Source organism: Mauremys mutica, chromosome 2 (genome assembly GCF_020497125.1).
Source record: "Mauremys mutica isolate MM-2020 ecotype Southern chromosome 2, ASM2049712v1, whole genome shotgun sequence".
In the NCBI taxonomy this organism is placed as follows: Eukaryota; Metazoa; Chordata; order Testudines; family Geoemydidae; genus Mauremys; species Mauremys mutica.
This window is the reverse complement of record NC_059073.1, coordinates 264,251,262-264,275,323: the sequence shown is the minus strand read 5'-3', so window position 1 is coordinate 264,275,323 and position 24,062 is coordinate 264,251,262. Positions and strand designations below refer to the sequence as shown.

The 24,062-nt window shown below is 39.6% G+C and overlaps 1 protein-coding gene across 2 annotated transcripts in view; it reads right to left on the bottom strand.

The window, feature by feature from the left end:
- WAC (WW domain containing adaptor with coiled-coil) overlaps window positions 1-24,062 on the bottom strand; it is a 107,900-nt gene that overhangs the window by 13,800 nt on the left and 70,038 nt on the right. For both annotated transcript variants that reach the window (XM_045004857.1, XM_045004858.1), the window contains exons 8-11: window positions 15,033-15,272; window positions 10,118-10,240; window positions 8,669-8,817; window positions 3,817-3,935 (exon numbers count right to left, since the gene is read on the bottom strand). In XM_045004857.1, coding sequence (XP_044860792.1) covers window positions 3,817-3,935; window positions 8,669-8,817; window positions 10,118-10,240; window positions 15,033-15,272 — 631 coding nt within the window. The remainder of the gene's footprint in view (window positions 1-3,816; window positions 3,936-8,668; window positions 8,818-10,117; window positions 10,241-15,032; window positions 15,273-24,062) is intronic.

Below are 24,062 nucleotides of genomic sequence, written 5' to 3'. Positions count from 1 at the left end.
ATCCTAATGCAAGGAACCAAAATCAATGCCTCCATAATTAGAAATATCAATTATTCTCAAAGCCTCTCTGGAATCATAGTTTACAGAAAGACTTGCATTAGGCCAAATATGCTTGCATAAACGGGAAGCCTACTCGACATTCAGAAAGTATGTTTTATGTTCACTTGTTTTTGCATGGAATTCATTACTGTTTCCTTGAATATATAAATACGAAGTTAAAATTTAAAGTGTTACCAACATTTAAGCTACTATTCTTTACCATATTTTAATCTTGAAATTATTTAGTAAGGTATTATGAGGGAAACAGATTTAAATATTAATTTTCTTTTTTAAATTAATCAAACACACTTGAGGAAGGTGATTTTTGGACTAATCTTTTTTCTTCAGTATTCCTGCCATAAAAAGAAATACATAGATACAGTATAAGTGAAGTGCTTAATTCTGGAAAATGCCTTCTCCGTAGTAAACAGAAATCAAGAATAGAAAAAAGCCTGTTTGGCCTCAGTTTTTTCTAGCAAGTGCAGGTCGTTATTGTAGGTTAAATAGGATTCTTCCCATATTTTTCTTTTAAGAATAGTCCACTGCTGCTGTTCTATTACATCAATGTGACTTATTTCCTTCATAGCATCATGACCAATAAAAAACAAATGGCATAAACACCTCTAAAACATTTTTTTTTAAGTTTTAAAAATCAAAATTAGTCAAAGAATAGCCTAAATGTATCATAAGCTATTTAAACTATTTTAAGATAATTTATAAAAGTTTTAATTCTAAAAGAAACAAACTGGTTTAGATGCAAACTATTACAGGAAAATATAATTATGAATCATTCTAAACCCTGAAAAATTAAAATGCGGTTATAACTGATCAATCAGTTGTTCTCAGTTTAGATTATAAAGTTCCTAGGTTCCAGTAACTACTTAGGTTTTCACTTTACCTGTCAGGCATCATGGACTTCCCTAAAGTATTAGGGAAACAAAAGGATGCTCAATATTTTTACGTCAAAATCTAACTACTGAACTTTTAGAATGGTTGGATTTGAGCAAGTTAGTTCTCTGGCTTACAACTAACCATCTTGTTTTAATTTATTGGCAACAGTGGTAGTTAACTCATTGTTTTGCAAAGGCACACAGCGATTCATTAATATTCACAGCAGTATCTGCATAACTGAAAATACAAAAAAAAGGTATTTTCGGTATAAGAAGCTATGTAACTATAAACTGAGCAAACATACATGCATACGATATAGTAATGTTAAATTTCAAGTTCCATTAAAAATTCAGTGGGGAAAGAAAGAAAAGTTCCCAGTTACTATAGTTCCCAGAATATATTGCCTATGCAGATCCACACTTTGGAGTCATGTGCCCTTGAACATGAGCCACAGAACCATTCAAAGTACTAAATCTGTTCAGGGGTGTACACACAATCATTGGATGCTGCTCTCTGGGACAGTCTATACACCCACTGCCATCCGTCAGTTCCTCTCTCTCTGACAGTAAATTCCAAAGACAAGCCGAAGCCCAGGGCAAAGACCAAAAGCACTTGAGCTCTGACCTGCAGCAGAACCTTTGGTAACAGAGGAAGTAAAGGCATACAAGAGTCATTTCCTCTACAGTGTAAAAGAAATGTTGCACAGTTCAGGACCCTTTCTGCTCTAGAGAGAAGTCTTTGATACAGACTTGTGATAAACAAGTCCATGTCTAGATGACCCCCATCTGGCAAGAATCAACTTAGGTCACTGAATTTAAGGGACCGCTCTTGTTGGCCTGACCTCCTTGAAATTCAGGTTGTTGTCTTCACCACTGCATGATGTAAATGATAAGAGTCCCAGTTCTGAAAGCACCATTTCCACGGAATTTTCTTGTATGAGGGAATGACAAATCCTCATATCTGTTCAAATACATTGCCACACTGAAGCGCTGCACAGCCATGAGAAGTCGTCTGACGACAGTGCTGGGTAAAGACACTTACAAATTAGTCCAGTTACTCTGAATCCTCCACTGGGTGGAATAAAACGCATTTCATTACAGAGACTTCTCCTGACCACAGGACTACTTGCTCTCCTATATTTTTAGCTGAAGTGCTTCAAAGAGAACTAGAAGCTGAAAAAGACCTGGAATCCACAGAGACTAAACCTCTTAGGCAGCTGTTCCCAAATGTCAGGTTGTGACCCCAAGTGGGGTCACACAATCAGCAGATGGGGTCACAGAGATGCGTAGTGTGTGGAGGATGCCATTTTGCACCACACAGCATGACATCACATGTACAGTGCATACCAGTTCATGATGAATGGAAGACACCATTTTGCTCTTCAAAACATGGTGTCCTCCATGTTGTCTGAGGAGGAAATACTACATTAAAGTGAGCTCATACCTGTAAATAAATTCGGAAGCACTGCCGTAACATGTACATTACCCATAAGATATACTTCTATTGTTTTGAAACAAATGACATCCTGAGTGGCGCTGAAAGCCAGTAACCAGCAAAAGGAACAGACTGAAAAGCGTCAGTAAATCAGCTGGTGCTGAAGGACCAGGAGCTCCTGACTCACTTCTCTTTCCTTACAAAATTGACCTTGATGGATATAGTTTCCAGAGAAGTTTATCTCTGGTGACAGCTCTGGGAAATAAAGAAGCCAGAGATCTGAAAGTGAAAGGAGTGGAACAGAGGAAGAATCCAAGTCCATTAATAACACAAAGACTTCAAAGAGGGCCTTTGATGAGAAAGCAGTCCCAAAGCTCCCACCAGTGCAGACTAAGAATCTGACCATTTCAGATCCAAGAAGATCCCTATCCTCATTCAGCATGCCAAGGATTTAAGGATGTCACCTATACAAAGATACAATCAGAATCAACTTTCAGATCAGACACCTAATCCAACTTCTAAAAAACCTAGTATTTTGTTGACCTAGAGTGCCTGTGCCATGGCTTTTCAGAAGCTGGCAGATCCTAGCCTTAAAGAATTCAGCTGCTCTCCTTCCTGGAGATGGATCTGAAGTTATTGGCTCTTAAGACTCTGAAGACCTTGACTCCACTCCAGATGGCTCCTAAGACAAGTTCTTGATTTCAGATGTCAAACTTCGGATCAGACATGCTCAAAAGCAGAGAATTCCTTACATGGAACTCTCCCATAGATCCTCTGACTCCAAGTCTTCCTCCAAAAGGAAAGCTTGATGCTAGAGGCAAACACCCCATATGCCTTATAATCACAGGCTGAATGCGTATATACACACCAAGCGAACAAGTCAGACAGGGTCTGGATGTTGGTGAAAAATATTTTGGGCAGAGAAGAGCATTTTGTGAAGCTTGTTTTGCTCTTAATGCATACCATTAAAGCAACAAAGTCAGTGAATAGAAGCTGTCAACTCACTTAAAAATGAATACCAAAACAAGAAACCACAAACTTCTGAAGCTAATAACCAGTCATGTGCAGAGAACAACATTTGGTTCTGTAACTGCACTGACAGATGAAGAGGAAATGAAGCATGTTTAGAGGGCGGGATCCTTTGTATCCTCAATTCCAGAATGAACCGGAATCATTAATGTACACTCCTCAATTTTGCTGCTGTTAATGGTTCTGTGGTTCACCTAGCAGGGCACGTAACGCGTAAAGTGGAGATCTGTGGAGCCAAACAGAAAGGGGTAAAAATCAAACAAGTTATGTAGCTGTGTCCTTACAGCAATAGCAGAGCTAATTAATATGCTTACACTGGTCTTAAGTATACCAAAAACCAAGCTCACTAACTGCACTGACTACAATGTATGTTTTATCCAGAGTAACAGCAACAAAGCAACATAAACAAATATTTCAACTTGCCTTGAGCGCTGAAGACTTCGAGGAGAGGCAGGCTCATGGCCTGTCTGCTTGTCAGCTATTACCGGCTGCTGAGGTGCTGACTGTGAAGCTGGTCCTTGCTTTACACCTGGAGTAGTTACCTGTAGTGTTCAAAACTTGGGTCAGATTTCCTATGCATCATAAATCTCAAACATATGCACTAAAGAAACAAACATGGAGATTACCAGGTACAATCAGATCAATGATTTTTCTAGCCTGGCATCTTGCCATCCAGTACTTTAAGTTTCATAGAAAGGTCAAATAAATCCTATTTCCTTACTGGCTCTACATTTACAGCACTTTCATTTCATGCAATGGGCACTTCTTTAAAATTTAACTTGGATAAAAGCCATCTGCTATTTTCTTCAATACCCCACCACCACAGGCACCAATTTCTTTAAATAAATTTGACATCACTCAAACTTCCAATTTTTAATAACTAAAAGAGTTGCAATCAAACATCAACTATCCATTTCCTCCAAAGCACCAACATTGCTTCTAACACTAACTCTGTTGTATTACGCTATACACTTCACACTGAAGAGGTGTTATTCGCTGTGAATGCCATGATTCAATTTTTTAAATGCATGTCAGGCCTTTGCCTCTAATGCCATATTTCTCTACATTTTCAAATAGGGACCTTTAACAGCTTGTTGAGAATTCTTACACAAAGTAGGCAACAACAAGTATGACATCTCTATTAGAAATGGAAAAATTCACATTTTCAAAATAAAAAATGTACATCAGTTTGGCTCCCTGATTGTTTGGCCCCCCGACTGTAATTGTTCTAATGACCATCCCCAAACCAGTAACTAGAGTTCTTTGAGATGAGCCTCTGAATAATCACGCTTATGAAATCAAGGTGCCTGATTGCAAGCGACTGGAATCTTCTGGAGATCAGTGTCTGTTAGAGACACTTGTCTCTCCCTCCCTCTCCTTTTCACAGGATTCCTTTCAGTTCTTTCCAACAACATGGAAATTCCTAAACTAAGACACTAAAGAAATGAGACAAGTGGGTAGCGACTGTGAATAGGCAGAGGTTGATCTCGAAGAAAGAGGGTACTTACTTTACCGTAACTGGAGTTTTTTGAGATTGTCTGCACTGATTCCACTGTAGGCATGTGAGCACTTCAGTTGCACAAGCCTGAAATCTTTTAGCCAGCAACATCTGTTGGTGTTGCACACGTGCCACTGTTCACCTTTGCGCCCCCTACAATGAGCATATAGAGGGTGAAGTAGCCCCAACCGCCACTCAGTTTCTTCACTAATACAAAATATCCAGGTGAGGGCTCTGTATCAAGGGGCAAAGAAGGTGGATCAAGGGTTCCAAATGGAAAACAGAATCTTGAACTCCAGTTACTGTAAGCTAAGCAAGCTCTCTTCAAGCATTTGCCCATGTGAATCCCACTGTGGGTGACTGACTAGCAATAATCTCTCAAGGAAATGAACGATAAGAGTTCTAACCTAAATACTGACTACAGGACAATCCTGCCAAACTGGACTTGTGATCTAGAATCTTCCACAATGGAGAAGTAGTGATTGGTAAAACATATGAATAGAACTCCAAGTAGGTGCCCTATGAATCTTGGAAATAGGGACTCCCTCTTGAAATAACACTGAGCCCTAGTAGAGTGAGTCCTAACTTGAGAGAGAAGGAGCAATTTATTTAATGTATAAGAAATCTTAATGCCATCTGTAACCCACTCAAAGTCAGAGGAAAAGGCTAGCCTTTTAGACTTGTCACCAAAAGCCACAATAGTTTGGACGATTTACAAAATGGTTTTGCTCTGGTAAGATTAAGGCGATAAAACCCCTAAGAACATCTAGTGTGTGGAATTTAGCTTGTGGAAGAAAGCTATGATGTTTAAGAAAAAATACTGGTAAAATATAGACATTGCTTTTTTGTGAAAATCTAAAACCACTTTTGGTAAAGATTTTGGATGAGGCCTGAGAGTAAATGTCTTTATGACATACAGTTAATGGCTTGGCAAAAGCCTGAATTTTGATCACCCCGTGAGCCAAGATGATGGCTACCCAAAATGCTGTTTTAATACAGAAGTAATATAATGAACAGGACAACATGGGTTCTAAGGGAGGGTTCATCATGAATCAAGCCCTTTTAAAATCTTGATACCATGGGGTGAGAAAAAAATCAAATTACTCAGATGGGTGATACGCTAATATAGCAGCCAGATGACTGGTAGTAAGAGAGTCCGGAGTGTTTCAAAGTCAACAAGTAATCCAAAATAGTTAGAATAGAAGAGCCTAAGCGCTGAATGGACCACAACGAGAAATGCTTCCTCTTAGCTTGACACGTCTTTCTAATAGAGGCCACTCTGCTTTGGATTGAAACCTCTTGCACAGCAGCATAACAACTTCTATCCATAGAACTTTGCCACCTAGCCTCCATGATGTTAGATGCAGAGATGCTGGATCCAAGTGCAGCACCTGGCCTTGGTATTGTAAAATGATTTCTGGGAGGTTCAGAAGTAGAAGAGGTGGACTAACTGATAGATGCATCAGGTTGGAATATGAGAATGATATGCCCAGGTTGGAGCTACTGAGTCACAAAAGCTACGCTGTATAATGATGCAGAGTCTCACTCTGATAAAACTAAAGGTGTGAAAAGAGGTGATGCATCATGAAAAATCTTTCTTGAGGAAGGTATGCTTTTGCTGACCTGGAGTCCAGTTCTGCTCCTATAAACACTATGTATTCAGTAGGGGTGAGAACAGACTTGTCTCAATTGATCTTGAGGCCTTGTCTGGAAAGTGCTATAGAACTGAGCAAACAATACTTGCAACCTACTGTGATGAATCTCCGCTGATACTCTGGGCTCAGGAAAACGCTTCTGAGAAAGACTGAAAGGACCATCCTCTGACCACTGGAGGGAGCTGATTATCCAAAGTGTCGTTTTCTTGGTCACTGATCCTCTCAAGGAATTCTCAGCCCAGAAAAAAAAGGAGCAATGAGATCCTTAACCTTGTGGTAGTCTGGGAGCATCTTTTTCACAAAGTCTGAGGCTCTTCTTCTGCATCAGGAAGAGTCTCTTTCACCATGTGCAAGCTTCTCTCTCTTCATACAAGCTTGTTTTATTGATCACAGCCCAGAAAGCCCATCAAGATGCTAGCTCAAGGAGCAAGTGTGCTCCCATGAGGAAGTTTCTCTCCCCATTTAAGTAAACTAATGGCTGGTTTTGTCCATCACAGATCCAGAAATCACTTTAGAGACAGCCTCGTTCACTATGATAATGGGGGTAGGGGAGAAGGGTTCAGAGATTGAGGTTCTATGAGGAAGTGCTACTGCAACAGACACCATTGAAGGTGGGGGGGGGTTGTTTTAGCCTTCTGAGACACAAATGCCAGCCAAATACAGCTGCAGCTCATACCAGGGCCCTTAGGCCTCAATGAACACTGACAAACACATAGCAAGAAACTAGTCTGGCTCATCTGTGTGTCAACATCTGTTTTAACAATGCTAAGTTTATAAGAACGTGTTTAGACTTGATGAAATACTTGTAGGATGATGCATGTACTGATCTCACTTATAACATCTGTATCCCATGGTGTAAAAATTATATTGAGTGTTTGCACTGTAAACCTCTGTAACTGTGCAACTCAAACAAGAACGAAGCATTAATTAAAATAAAGAAGGCCCACTGAAACCAAATGAGCCATTGTAAAACATCAAAGGACATAAAAACACCAAAAGACTTTGTTGACTGCCCCTGCCACACGTGCACCCATGAAGAGGAGACGGGGGCAAACAATGAGGGAATAAACTCTGAACTCTGGGAGAATAAAAATCCCTGAACAGAAGGAACTGTATCACTATGCTGCTTGGAATTTGGAGAGGGCAATATTTCTAAGCATAAGCAAGGGATCCCCAAGCTGCTTAGCTTGGGTTACCTTTAGAGAACATAAAAAGCTTGTATACCGCAGCCATTTCTATTACCTTTTGGAACCTAAGACTAACTCATTTATGCGTGTATATTTACCAGCTTTAACCTTATAAATAACATTTCTTTTTCTTAATTAATAAAACTGAGTTTATTATAAGACTGGCTACAAGCTATGTCTTTGGTGAGAGATCTAGGATGCAACTGACCTGAGATAAGTGACTGGTCCTTTGGGACTGGGAGTAATCTGAATATTACTGTAATTTTTGGTGTAAAGGGATCGTCTATCACAAAGGCAGACTTGCCTGGGTGGCAAGACAGATAAGGGGACTGTCTGTGACTCCATGTGAAGGCTGTTACTGTGCTTGACAAGCTCACATTTGATACTTGACTGGAGAAATCCAAGTATAGAACACACAACCAGTTTGGGGTTTGTGTCCTGGTTTGTAACAGTTGGCACTCATGCTCATGAGCTACTCCAGACAGCTTGATAGCTCTGAGTAAAATAAAAATCAAATTGGAAAAGAAAAAGAGGGGAGTGCAAAAAGCAGAAAAATAATGTCAGATAATGCCTGAAACATTCCAATATTTGTTCTGTTCAAACCATGGCACTGAACATCTTTCCTTTTGTAAGAACAACAAATTTCATACGGAAATCATCCAGATGAGAGAACTCCATAATGTCAGTTTCACAGAGTCTCTTAATGGAAGTGTAGTTCTACTATGGAAAGTTTTCTGGAACTCTTCAAGTTCATCATTTTATACTGACAAAGTACTTCTGTGCCTTATATTGATATGCTTACACTTCTATACATGATTACGCATCAGTAATATACAAAAACTTTCATAAATGATTTCTTTATCCCTTCTTCAAATTATAGGTTACCACCATTCTGTCCAATGTTCACCACTTGCACGTAAATCATTGCATCTTACCTTTTGCTGTGACGATACAGGGGTCGTATTCATCAAAGGTTTCAGAGGAACTGTGTTGGTTTGAGGCGTGCTTATTCTTGGAGAAACATATGACCTTGGCGATGAGGCATCCGAAGTTAAAGACATTGGAGACTGATTAGATGGCTGAGCTATAAAAAGAAATTGTGACAATATTTTATAGCATCTTTTTCCACCTAAGCGTAAAAGCTACTTAATGAGAAAGGAAACTCAAAATAAAAAGCATAATAAAAAACACACTTAAAATGCAAAGAAAAAACAGATCCTACTTAGTGATCGGAAGAGAAGTTACAAAAACGCTCAACTCCTGAGAACAAGAGCTATTGGGTGCTGAGCATTTTCGAAAAATATGATCTGTTTATTTAGATATCTATACAGAAGCAGAACTCTTAATAATCTGGTTTCAATTCAGTGCGCTAAGCACTTTTGAAAGTCTGGACCTTTAAATATGGAGAGGGGAATTTGAGTTTTATTCAAAATTCTTAATGTAAAGTGCTCAGTCCAATTAAACTTAACAATTTCCCAAGATACTTCATCTAGAAGAATGAAATATTTATGTAGCGGCTACCTAAAGCTCTCAGCATCTCATTTAAAAACAAAAACAAAACCACCCAAACCAACGCTGCCAATAAGTTTTTTAATTCCATTGCCATTAAAAAAAACAAACACAAAATCCCACCACACACACTACAGAAATCACAAGGCTCTTTCTATCAAGCTCCTTTCAACCTCCAGCTCTACTGTAAATAAACTAGCACCTTCCCAACATGCCTCCAAAAACAGAGTTTATATTGTACCTGGTAGGTTAACATCAAAATTCTGGCAGACTAAAGAGATATGGGTAAGGAAGTACATTCCACAGTCAAAGATCCCTCTCAGAAAAATAATGTTTCACAATCTCACTTAAAATGAGGTTCAAGGTTAAATTGATGGACCCCAGGTTAAGAGCCTCTACTGATCACAAACACAGAAGTATCATGAGAAAAAGGTATTCTTATGTAACCAGCCTCAGGTACCCAATGCTTAATATTCTGTTCTTCCTCTGTGCAACAGATTAATCTAAACTTTCTATCAGAAACGTGCAGTGCCTGAATGCTGAGTTCCCCAAAAGCAGTTTGGTATTTACCCACACATTATTTATCAAGTTAGAGAATCAGAAAATTTAAGACAGAAGAGACCTATTAAGAGTTCATCTAATCTAGTCTATCAGCCAACTATTCCTTGAGCATAGGCTGTGTCACATATTACATTAAGAAAAGTCCTCAACTTCTAGTGTATCAGACATCCTACCCTCAGAGGGAGGGTAACATACAACTTCAGATGAAAGTTTAATTACCAGTGTTGACATTCAGTGACAGAGTTTTAGTTATACTGACCCTTGTATAATGTAATCTGAAAATTTTACATAAGGGAAAGTGAGACTTTAAATACCTTGTGCAGATAGTTGTGCAGCTTGAGAAATCAGGGAAGTAATATTGAAAGCAGATGGTCCAGCAGTGAGAATCTTATGGAGTATAGACTGCAGAGAGGCTTGTGTCACAGCTGCTGTAAGAACTAAACAAATAAGTTTTAGCGGTGTTTTCTAAGTTTCTGTTCAAACATAAAATATGTTCAAAATTGTAAAGCAAAGCACAAAACCCACTGTCTAATATGGGTGCTTAAAGTTAAACTCCAAATCCAGATTTAGACATTTGAATAAGTGGACTGATTTTCACTGACAGCGATATGGATTCTATACACAAACTGTTAACTGCCTATGAATGATTAATGTTTAACTTAAAAAGTTAAATAACATTAGAATCCAAAGATCAAAAGGCCATTTATTGTGCCTTGCTCTAGACAATACTGAATGTGCGTCTGTTTAGAGTCTTTCAAGTTAATTTTCCTGTTTTTAAACTCTGAAAAGAACCTATCCCCATCTCATTTGACAAAACGCAAAAAATGTCATTGGTCTCTGGAAACCTGCAAATGCTCTACAGCTCACTTCCTGCCTTTGGTCTACAAAGCCAGGGAAGATTCTGTTCCATTAATAAAAAAACCTAGTAGTTCAATTAGCTTTAAAGAGCTATTAGAAACTTCAGCATACATGAACAGTGATGTAACAACATATTAGAATATGAGGGTGAACTGCAGAAGGTTGATGGAGAATCAGTTGAACTAACTAGCATCAGTAACAGAAAAGGGCAAGAGGAAGAGGTTACTCACCTTGTGCAGTAACTGGAGTTCTTCAAGAAGCATCCCCTTATGGGTGCTCCACTTTAGGTATGCACACCTCATGTGCCTCTGATCTGAGATTTCACCCATTTCACCCATGCATGCACTCCAGACATCCTTGTGCCCCATACCCAGGATACATAGAGCTGTATGGGCAAAGTGCCCTCGGTTCCTTCTTTATCACTAAGTCCCACGTTATGAAACTCTGAAGCAGAAGGTAAGGACGGTGAGTAGTGGAGCATCCATAGGAACACCCTGTTATTGCACCAGGTTAGTAATTGCACCAGGTTAGTAATCTCTCCTTCAAGTAGTGTCCCTAAAGGTGCTCCATTTCTAGTGACACCTGAGCAGTACTCCTGGAAGGAGGAAGGAGCTTCACAGTCGAGTCCAACACTGAAGACAGAACTGCATTATCAACTGTAGCATCTGATTCGGCAGCATGAATCAAGGCATACTGTTTGAAGAAAGTATGCACTGAAGACCTGGTTGCCCCTCTACAAATTTCAGCCAGTGGGACACCTTCCAATAGTGTCACAGAAGTAGACTGGGATCTTGTAGAATGGGCATGCTCCCTAAAAGAACGTTGAAATTGATAGCTTCATAACAAGAGATGATACATCCAGAGATCCATCTTGAGAATCTCTGAGTGGAGACTGTGGAAACTCTGGATCTGTCTGCAAATGGAACAGTTTGGGAGCCTGCCTTTCTGAAAGATTTGGTTCTATCCAGATAGACATCTAATGACCTTCAGACATTCAAAGTGACATCCAAAGGGAAGCTTTCTCCCTGGTCTGCTGTGGTTTTGGGAAAAAGACTGGAAGACAAATAAGTTGGCTAATATGCAGTTCAGAAGATACCACCATATCCTAAGTTTCAACCAAAGGTAATGAACTTTCTCCCCGAATACTGTAATGAGAGGATCTGCCATTAAAGCCCCCATTTCTCCGACTCTTCAGGCATAAGTGATGACTACCAAGAAAGCTGTTTTCATGGACACAGGTGAAGGGAACATGTAGCAATGACTCAGAAGGAGGTTTAATGAGACAGTCAAGGACCAAGTTTAAATATCATGCACAGACGGGCTTGCTAATCTGTGGAAAAAGGTTAATCAAACCCTTGATGCATCTTGCTGTCATGAAGTGAGCAAACACCTGAGAATCCCTCAACAGAGGAATGAAAGGCTGTTATTGTCACCACATGTACCTGGATGGAACTCCTGGAGAGACCAGAGTTTTTCAATTCCCCCAAGTAGTCAAGGACAATGGAGAGAAACAAGTGAACCAGTGAAAGTGGTCACTGGGTATACCACTTCCATTTCTGAAAGTGTTTCATGAAGATATCTTCCTGCTGTTTAACAATACCTGCTGTACTTCTGCAGAACAAGAAGTCTCTATCCCTGAGAACCACTGAGTAACCAAGCGCTGAGACAAAGAATTCCCAGGTTGGGATGGAGAGTCCATCCAGAATTCTGAGACATTAGGTGAGGAATGAACGGAAGACAACACCATACTAGAAGCTAGACAAATCAAGTAAGGGTACCAGACTTCTCTGCTAAATTGGAACTACTAAAATGGCCTTAGATTTGTCATATTTGATTTTGTTCAACACACCCAAGATCAGCTGTGCTGGAGGATATACATAGAGAAAGCCCACCATCCAACGAATGAAGAAGGCATCCTGCAGAGACTGAGGACCCAAGTCCTCATCTGGAACAGAATTTTATTCACTTCTTGTTAATGGTGGTGGCAAAGAAGTCCACTTATGAGAACCCCCAGGTCAGAAAAAATCAGTTTGAAAACCCATGTGTCCAGCTCCCACTCAATCTTGGGAGAAATGCCTGCTGAGATCATCAGCCATGGTGTTTTGTACACCTGGGGTTGAAAGAGGCTGAAATGAGGATGTGACTGGCTATCCACCAGTTCCATAACTTTACAGTTTTGGCACAAAGAGAGGGGAATCTTGCTAGCCCTTCATGGCAGATGTAGAACATGCAGGCCACACTATCTGTAATGACCTTGAGAGATGTGCCCCTGATTAATGGAAGGAAGGGAATAACAGGGTTCCTGACAGCTCTCAGAGTAGGTGACCGGGAAGATGTACTTTCCATAGTAGAGGGGAGATTCCTGGGCAGAGATCTGGGAATTAATAGGAATCCTTAACATATTCCAGAAGTGGTTCAGATAGTGAAGATTCAGGTTGTTGTCTACCCTCTGTAGCAGGTAATGGAGAGGTAGTATGCACTGGGGAAAGATATGATTTTGGGGACCCAGTAGATCTTGGCACTGACAAGTGCTCCGTACCCATTAGCAGTGGGGACTCCAGTTCTTCAAAAACAAAAAGATCCCTGAAGTATCCCAATTCTTGCAGTATTGAATGTACCTGATTTGAAGTCAAGTAAGGCTCCACAACAGTCAGGGTTGGTACCAATATTGACTGTTTCAGCAGTACCTGTCTCAAAGATGGGGTCGGTACTCAGGGCACTCATTGCCTTGGAGGCACGTTTCTAACAGAAAGTGCCAATACTGAAGACGCTGACTGGAGCAGAAGACTGGGATACTGGTTTGGGTACAGAGGTCGATGTTACCAGCCTCCTGGAGTCTCTCAGGTTCTCTTCTGAGGACATGATTCATCAGCACCAAGGCATGCTTAGTACCATGGCTTTTAGCAGAACTTGAAGGCTTTGATGAGCTCCCAGTACTTGAACTGCTTGGTGCTTTAAATGTACCTACTTTGGGACCTGCGGTGTCCTGGGATGACAGAGATTTCTTCAAAGGCGGCTTTCTGGTGGGAGACCACTTCTTTTTCTTGAAGCACCATGAGTATATTTGGCCTTATCCCACAAAGATCTCAGTGATCAAGGTACAGAGGTTGCACTAAATGTAGCTGAAAACAAGTATACAGGGGGGATTCTCTGAGACAGAGTCCAAAGCTGGTTTCAGAGCTAGCTCAGAGCCAAATTTTTGGGAAATTTAATTTATCTTTCTGGACTTGCTAATAAAAGTAGTACAGATCTTACACATGGATGGCATAAGGGTGTCCCCTAAACAGTAGAGGCACCAAGAATGACTGTTGCTAATTGGGATGAACTTCCAGCAAGAAAGGCAGCACTTGAAGGCCGGAAACATGGCATAACAAACAAGGACAATCCTTAAGGAAGGCCTAGCAAAAAAAAAAAAAAAAGTGGGTGGGGAGAGACAGGGTGTTCAATGGAAAAACCTCTAACAGTGGAAAAGGAAGCTATCCAACTAATAGTGACAATTAACTAATTACACTAGGGGTCTCCAACGCTGGAGCATCTATGTGCACCCACGTACTGGCCGGCGGACAAGCATCCGCTGAAAAGCGGCATCATCAAGAGGCATCGCTGCCAAAATGCAGCTGATTTTCGGTGGCGACACCTTTTGATGTTGCCGCTTCTCAGCGGATGCTTGTTGGCTGGCCATGGTCCTCGGTGGTTCGTTGTCCGGCGCCCGCCACCCGGAAGAGGTTGGGGACCACTGAATTACACTAAGCTACAGTAAAGGTGAACACCAAGAAAAACTGGAAGTGAGCATATTAAAGGCTCCATCTTAGGCCGTTGAGAAGGAACTGAGGGGGGTTATCCCACGCAGCTCAATATATGCTTAGCATGAGGCAGAGATGTCTGGAGCACACAGGTAAGCCAAACGAGCACTGCTACCACAAATATCCCATCAGAGGAACATGGGGCACATGCACGCTGAAGTGGCGTGCCCATAGGTACACTATTTGAAGAAGTCTTTAATTTAGCAAGGTCATGCAGCCTATCCTTTCCATACTGACAGCCAGATACATGTCCCAGACAAAAGAACGAAACCAACAAAGCCCCCAGTTCCAATGAGACTACTTGTGCACATAAATTATCTTGCTAATTAAGTATTTATATATTACATTTTATATAGTAACTTATATGGCAAGTTTAAAAAGTTAAATTAGAAACCTTAACAGCACAGCTCAGTTTACTCAGGTACTCATTTGTCTATGTTGCACAATTTTACTCCCCTTATTTTAAGTAGGACTCCAGCTATTATGGTTTTATATTCCATTATACATTGGATTTGCATAAATAAAAGTTATAAAGTAAGATTACATTAAATTTTTGTAGACGTCTTACCTTCATTTATTTTGGATATATCTACACTAGAATTATTAAGCTGCAGGGTGGCTTGAAGAGCAGGCAGCAGCTGTCGAAGGAGATTTGGGTCCTGCAGTAATGGAGGAATTGGTGATTGTGGGACAGGTGAGACAGGGACTGTGGAAGTAGCAGGTGCAGAAGTTGGATTCAGTCCAGAAGCAGAAGATGTCGAAGGAGTTGTGCAAGAATGGGATACAGACTTGTCCACGGATGCAGACTCTGAACAGAAGACAAAAATTAATTTTGTTTTTCCTTCCCAATAAAGTGCATTATTACAGTTCCTCACTAGTACACTATTCACACTAAATATGAAGGATTTGCTTCTTTCTTATTGTCTCACACAAGGATTATTAAACACAAAAGTGTGTGTCCGGGAAACTGAAAGACCTTATGACATACTGTTATTGGGACTTATTTTACTGCAGCTTAGTATAAAAAAGGAATAGAAATCTTATTTTCAGAACCTGCAATGTTTTAGGTAAAACACAGCAAAATATCTTACCATGAGTTCCATTATTACAATGGCTTCCAATTTCTTACTGGAAGGAATCATAATGAAAGTTGCCAGTGATATGACTGAGGCACACTGAGCGTACTTTTCATGAAGCAAGATTTTTACCTTTACTACTATGAAACTTAATTTTCTTGCTAAATTTTAATTTCATTATGCACTTAATCCAGTTTATTGCAGTTCTGCCCTTGACTGCTGTACATTTTCTTTTTAGAAAGTACAGGTATATTATACAAACACTCCTAAGAACTCCATGGATTTGACCAAAAGATGGGATGACGTGTTAAATTTTGGGTTACAACTCAAGACCTTCACTACAGACCAGAATACAAGCAGCTAAAAAACAAAGATAGGATCTGCCAAATGGGAAACGAACAAGAGTTTATATAGTGTGGTATCCTGTCTCTGACAGTGAGCAGTACCAGATGTGTCACTGTCAGAACAGTGGTAGGCAACCTGCGGCATGCAAGCTGATTTTCAGCAGCACTCAACACTGCCTGGGTCCTGGCCGGGGGGGGGCGGCGGCGGCGGGGAGAGGAAGAGGAGAGCTCTGCATTTTAATTTTAAATGAAGATTCTTAAACATTTTAAAACCCTTATTTACTTTACATATAACAATAGTTTAGTTATATATTACAGAAAGAGACCTTCTAAAAATGTTAAAATGCATTACTGGCACGCAAAACCTTAAATTAAAGTAAATAAACGAAGACTTAGCATATCACTTCTGAAAGGTTGCCGATCCCTGCTATAGAATGATGTGCCAACAGAGAAAGTTTCTTGTCTGTTTCTGTTTAGAGTTTGGCTTATGTCCTGAAGCATCATCAGGACTTGCATTCTTTATATTTTTCATTTAATTTAACCCAAGTGTCAATGCTTATTATCTATATAAGATGTCTACTCCTTTTTGAAATCCTACTAAACTCTTGAACTCAAGATTAAATTCTGTGGCAATGAGTTCCAGTACAATTGGTTAAAAAAGTGCTTTCTTTAACCAATCTTGCTTTCATTTTACATTAATATCCCCTAATTCTTGTATTTTGAGAAGAAGTGAAGAAGAGCACTCCCATTTATTATTGCTAAGCCATGAATTATTTTCTAGACCTCTATAACCTTTTTTTTCTTTAGGAAAAGAGCAGTCCATCCAGTTAATCTTAGTTCAGCAAGAACTGACTTTAGTTACTCAATCAATTAATGAGCAATGTTAACAAGATTCAGAATAAGGAAGTCCCATCTAGCTCATCTTGGAACAGTGGTTGTAACATGACACATGGAAAACAGGGAAATGAACCTTCTCATCCACTGTCCTTTATCTTTGCCACCAAAGAAAACTATGTTACAGTTCCTAAAGTTGTGTGATCTATATAGCATGAGAGGTACTTTTCACAATGTCATTGCCCAGAAGAGTTTGCCAAGTATTTTCACATGCAACAAATGGATCTTAAAAGCAGAGCATAGATGGAGAAGGAAAGAGTGGTCACAGGATTATTATACAACCACCTAATAACAAGTGCACAGCATAGATGATCATTTATTACCCCTTCATTTAAACAGTAAGTCCTTATTACAGGTTTTGCTCATAAAAATACTATGCATAAAATGTTAGTATTCAACGTAAACAGTACATTAAAATAATTTGCAGGAGAGGCACATCGTGTGCAAAATAAGAACCCAACTATAGTAAATGTACCTTTACAAAAATGTTAAGTTATGACTAAAACCTCAAAAATACCATACAAACAAGTAACATCTGAAGTTACTTGTAACAAAGCAAGAAAGTGTGTATGGTTATGTACATAAACTACCTACTGTTCTGAGTTTTACAAAAAATAGATAACAATGATAGTTAAAGGGAAAAGAACAATAAATTCAACTGCCAGGACCAGTTTCAAGTAATGTTTAGATTTTTAAGTGTCATTTTAGTTGTTTGCTTTTAAAACAACCCACAGTTCAACACTATTCAATGCAAACATACAAAGATACTGAACTCCAGGAAACCTGTAAAGATATTTTGGTTTATTTGAACTCATTTGGATAAACATGTCAATAGAACTACAAAAAGCAACAAAGAGTCCTGTGGCACCTTATAGACTAACAGACGTATTGGAGCATAAGCTTATGTGGGTACCACGAAAGCTTATGCTCCAATGTCTGTTAGTCTATAAGGTGCCACAGGACTCTTCGTTGCTTTTTACAGATTCAGACTAACATGGCTACCCCTCTGATAATAGAACTACAATCATTCATACAATCCTATTAGGTCCTTCAATCAAAAATGGATGTCAGTGGAGCCAGTACTTGACTAACTTCTCTGACACTGTTCTAAAAATAGTACAGATTATAAAAATGTTATATATGTATAAGCTATACCTCATTTTAAATATCAAACAAAGAAAAATAAGTACTCAAAATTACACTTTTAGAATTAAATATTGCTTTAGTTAACATGCATTACTGCTGCTGCATCATATCTTCTCTGAACATAAGAACGGCCATCACGGATCAGACGAATGGTTCTTCTAGCACAGTATACTGTCTTGCAGTAGGGGCCAACGCCAGGTGCTTCGGACGGAATAAACAGAAATCCATCGAGTGATCCATCCCATCGTCCATTCCCAGCTTCTGGCAGTCAGAGGCTAAAAACACCCAGAGCATTGGGTTGCATCCCTGACCATCTTGGCCAATAGTCACTGATGGACCTATCCTCCATGAACTTATCTAATTCTTTTTTGAACCCAGTTGTACTTTTCCCCTTCACAATATCCCCTGGCAACAAGTTCAACAGGCTTACTGTACACTGTGTGAAGTACTTCCTTTTGTTTGTTTTAAACCTGCTGCCTATTAATAGCATTAGGTGAATCCCAGTTCATGTGTTATTTATTCCTTCACATCCTTATTAACTTTCTCTACATCACTCTTGATTTAATAGATCTCTATCTCCCTCATTTAGTCGTCTGTTTTCCAAGCTGAACAATCTCAGTTTTTTAATCTCTCCTCATGCAGAACCTGTTCCATAGTTCTAATCATTTTTTGTTACCCTTCTCTGTATCTTTTCTAATGCTAATACAGCTTCTTTTGAGATGGGGTGACCAGAACTACATGCAGTACTCAAGGTGTAGGTATACCATGGATTTATATACTGGCATTATGACACTGTCTGTCTTATTATCTATCCCTTTGCTAATGGTTCCTAACATTGTTAGCTTTTTTGACTGGGACTGCTCATTGAGCATATGTTTTCAGAGAACTATGTAAAACTCCATGATCTCTTCCTTGAGTGGTAATAGCTAATTTAGATCCCATCATTTTGTATGGATAGTTAGGATCAGGTTTTCCAATATGCATTACTTTTCAAGAGTGAATCTCATTTGCCATTTTGTTGTCCAGTCACCCAGTTTTGTGAGATCCCTTTTACTGTTGGGGGAATTCTGAGTGCAGAATTCTGAGACGCGTGCAGAAAACATGTTCCTCTGCAGATTTCTTTTGCTTCCCTGCAGAAAAGTGACAGGGAAGCAAAGCGAAGCTGAGGGGTGTGTGTGTGTAGTTTGAGGTACATTGCCCCCCCAGAGGCAAGGTGTTGGGGGGAGGGTACATGGGGTCACCTGCCACTACCCCCTCCTCACTTCTGCGAGCACAGAGCTGTCTAGCTGAAAGACGGTACTGCTTGGCTCCGAGACTTTGCAGCTGGATGCCACTTCCTAGGTCCTAGTGCCAATTCTACTCCCTTTCTGTGTGCTGGAAGCCATCCTGTTATCTGTACAACAGTGAGTGCTCGTGGTGGGGCAGGGCGGGGGGGGGGGGGCTATGGGAGACAGGCAGTGGGGAAGGAAGGAGGTGGGGCAGGAGAATTGGGAACATGGGGGGCAGGAGCCCAGCATGTGGCACCCCCTCAGCAGCAGCTCCCCCATTAAGTAAGCCGATCACCCTAATGAGCCCCACCTTCCCTGCACCTGGACCACCCTGATGAACCCCCAAGACACCCACCCCACTGATCTCCAATTGCACCCGGACTCCCACCCCAATAAGCCCCACGCTCCTGCACCCACACCCCTCCACTGTGCCTCCACACCCAGACCCCCTGAACTCCAACCACCTTCACCTGGGCCCCCCTGTAGAGGCCGATTGCCCCTGAACCTGGAACCCTCCAACAAGCCCCTGTGCATCCAGATCTTCCACAGAGCCGCCTACACACAGATTGCCCCACACAGAACTCTCTTAACCCACATCTGGATCCCCACACACTTAAACCCTCTACACTTGGATCCTGCTCGGCTGAGCCTGCTTGCCTACACCTGGTGTGCCTGGCACAGAGGGACCCTTGTGCTGTGTGAGGGTCGGGTGCAGCCCGGGGGGCAGAGGGGTGGGGATGAAGGGAGGGTGGGCCTGCAGGGTTATCTCCAACCTTCATGCAGTCAGTGGCCTGTGTTCCCCACTGCCTATTTGGAGACAATTAAACTTTGTGGAATTTTAAAATATTGTGCACAGAAATTTCATTTTTTTGGCACAGAATTACCTCAAGAGTAATCCTTTGTAACTCTTCACAGTCAGCTTTGGACTTAACTATCTTGAGTAATTTTGTATGGTTTGCAATTTTTTCCACCTCACTGTTTACCCATTTTACCAGATGATTTATGAATGTGTTGAACTGCACTGGTCCCAGTACAGATTTGTGAGAGACCCTGCCATTTATCTCTCTCCACCAAGAAAACTGAACCTTTATTCCTACCCTTTGTTTCCTATCTTTTAAATACACCTTTACCTCGATATAACGCTGTCCTCAGGAGCCAAAAAAAATCTTACTGCGTTATAGGTGAAACCATGTTATATTGAATTTGATTTGATCCACAAGAGCATGCAGCCCCGCCCCCCCGGAGCACTGCTTTGCCACGTTATATCTGAATTCATGTTATATTGGGTGGCGTTATAACGGGGCAGAGGTGTAATTACTAATCCATGAGAGAACCCTTCCTTCTTACCCCATCACTGCCTACTTTGCTTAAGAGCGTTTGGTGAAGGGTCTAGGCAAAGGCTTTCCGAAAGTCCAAGTACACTATATTCACAAGATCACCCTTATACACATGATTGTGGAACCCCCTCAGAGAATTCTAATGGATTGGTGAGGCATGATTTCCCTGTACAGCAACCATGTTGACTAATCTCCAACCATTGTGTTAATCTGTGTGTCCGATAATTCTGTTCTTTGCTATAGTTTCAACCAAGTTGCCTGGTACTGAATTTAGGCTTACTGGCCTTCCACTGCCAGGATTGTCTCCGGAGTCTTTTTAATAATTGGTGTCCCATTAGCTATCCTCCAGTCATCTGGAACAGAAGCTGATTTAAGTATCCCTTAGTAATTGTGCAATTTCATATTTCAGTTCCTTCAGAACTCTTGGGTGAATACCATCAGGTACTGGTGACATGTAACTGTTTACATTTATCAATTTGTTCCAAAACCACCTCTAAATGACCTCAATCTGGGACAGTTCCTCAAATTTGTCACCTAAAAAGAATGGCTCAGGCAAGGGAATCTCCCATATATCCTCTGCCGAAAAGACTGATGCAAAGTATTCATTTAGCTTCCCCACAATGGCCTTATCTTCCTTGAGTGCTCTTTTAGCGCCTCTGGCTGTCCAATGGCCTTACTCATTGTTTGGCAGGCTTCCTGCTTCTAGTGTACTTAAAACTCTTGCTGTTCATGTGTGTCTCTTTTGCTAGTTGCTCTTCAAATTATTTTTTTGGACTGCCTAAATATACTTTTACACTTGACTTGCCAGAGATTACCTTCCTTTCTATTTTCCTTAGTATGATTTAATTTCCAATTTTTAAAGAATACCTTTTTGCCTCTAACCTCTTCTTTTACTTTGTTGTTTAGCCATGGTGGCATTTTTTGGTCCCCTGTTTTTTAATCTAGGGTATACATTTAATTTGAACCTCTATTATGGTTTTTTTTAAAACGTTTACATGCAGCTTATAGACATTTCACTTCTGCAACTGTACCTTTTAATTTCTATTTAACTAGCTTCCTCATTTTTGTGTAGTTCCGCTTTCTGAACTTTTCCAGTGATAAATGTTTGGCACCGTCCACTAGTACTAGAGCCGCTGACAAACTTGTTTGTCTTAGCGGTTGGCTGAGTAGGACTGAATGGACTTGTAGGCTCTGAAGTTTTACATTGTTTCGTTTTTGAGTGCAGTTATGTAACAAAAAAAAATCTACATTTGTAAGTTGCATCTTCACAATAAAGAGATTGCATTACCGTACTTGTATGAGGTGAACTGAAAAAATACTATTTCTTTTGTTTATAATTTTAGTGTAAATATTTGTAATAAAAAATAGCACTGATTGCAGTTACAACACAGAATACAATATATATGAAAACAGAAAAAAATCCAAAATATGTAATAAACAATATAATACCAATTGAAATGTAACAGTGGAATTAAAACTATGATTAACTGCAATTTTTTTTTAAATTCCCGTGATTAACTCAAAAATTAATCGCAGTTAACTGCGATTAATTGACAGCCCTACAAAAAAGTTTTAATGCTTTGATCAGGCTATTCTCCTCCATCAGAGTTTACAGTCTGAAGTCAATGGAACTTGTGCTCCTAAGTCACTATGGTACTTTTGAAACTCCCACCTGTAGGCCCCTAAATATGGGCTTGAGAGCTTAACTTTAGATTTTTTTTCTTAATGCCAGCCTTTCTATAAAAATTCATATTAACTTTGCTAATGTACTGAAAGTCTAAATAATTTTCCACTGTTAATACTGAAACAGTTCTACTTTGAAGTGACAGATTTTATACCACTTATGAGAAAAATTAATGAACAATTTTAGCCCCCGATTCCACAGGACTGCTTAACTTCAAGTACATGAGAAATTCCATGTCAATGTGAATAGCAGTATGAATAAAGTTATATATCTACTTAACTATTTTGCCTCCCAGCCTTACTTCGTAATATTTAATCTTTTGCTCACAGCAGGTTTTATTTCCTTTATTAAAAAGAGATACCCTATTGTAGTAACATTTTAAAAACAGCATCTATAAATTAAAATTTGGTGCACTAATCTAAAGTTCCAATAGCACAAATTTGTTTTACAAAACCTCAGCCTGCTTTAAATATGACTTTTATTGCATTTAAATTAATCTACCCTTTTACATTTATTACTTTAAATTTTTTCTCCCTCTCTGGGCCCAAATTGGATTCATAACTAAAGCATATGATTTCAAAAGGTAGATAAAGCCAACAAATACTTCCAATAAAACAAACCCTCTGAAATCTTTCCAAAATAGTTTTTATGATATATTACATTTATAAGATACATGATGGCATAATATGGTATAAAAATTTAGCATGCATTCTTTTCAGATTATATGCATAACTCATTTGCCGTTTCACCACTCATGGAGTTACACAACCACACCAAACTCTTCATGATAAACACTTATTCCATACTATCATCATGTATTTCTTGTTTTTACGTATAATTTTTTTTTTAAATATTCACTTTTTAAGATCTCTTTTTTTACTTACTGCTGTATTGTGAAGTGACTGGACTACTCTGGTCTCGCCAGTAGAGGGGAGTATGCTTTACAATATTTAAATAAAATTATATGCATGTACATAGAGCACAAAAAACCATAATTTCCCCTTATTCTTCAGCACATGCTTTGCTTAGCACTGGCAATATCACAGTTAAGAAACACAACTTGTTTATGAATGTAAGGACTTTGATTTAACTAGAAGGCTTTTGGTAAAATCTCCTAGAATGTGAAATACTTAAAACATTGCCCTAAGATTACATCATTAATCTCTCTTGCAAGGGAATGTTGAGTTCTCCATCTCTCAGCAAGAACATATTTGCAGAAAAACTTGAGGTAGTCAAGTGACATGGATTCCATATGAAGCAGTTATCAGAGAAGTTAAAAATGCTTTTGCAGTAAGATTAGCCATCTGATTGCATCAGGTAGTCAAAAAATGCACTGCATTTAGCAGCCCATATACTAATGTTCTTAATTATTTTCAATATTCATCCAACAGCAGAAACTAGGATTCCCTGATAAAATTTCTGTGAGATTAATTACTAGTTCCCTAGCCATTTGCTAGCGTTCAATTGGGTGTTTAGAACTATATAAAATCCTTTGAATCTGCTACAGTAGCATGAGAACAGAGTTGAAATTATCCAAATTTGGGTTGAACTGAACATGTCTGGAAGAGATAAGTCCTCAGGTCGCTGTTAATTTAATGTTATCTTTAAATTAAATTAAAATTAAATTAATGGAGATATACCTATCTCCTAGAACTGGAAGGGACCCCGAAGGGTCATCTTCAGAAACAATGCTATCTAGAGGAGTGATGCAAAAACATGGCTTTTTGTAAAGTGAACTACCCACATGTACATCAAGTTTTAACTCTTAGATAAGTCTTTCATTAAGCCACCATCCAAGTCCAAACCCAAGACTAAAGAAACAAATGGAAAAGAATGCAGATTTGATTCT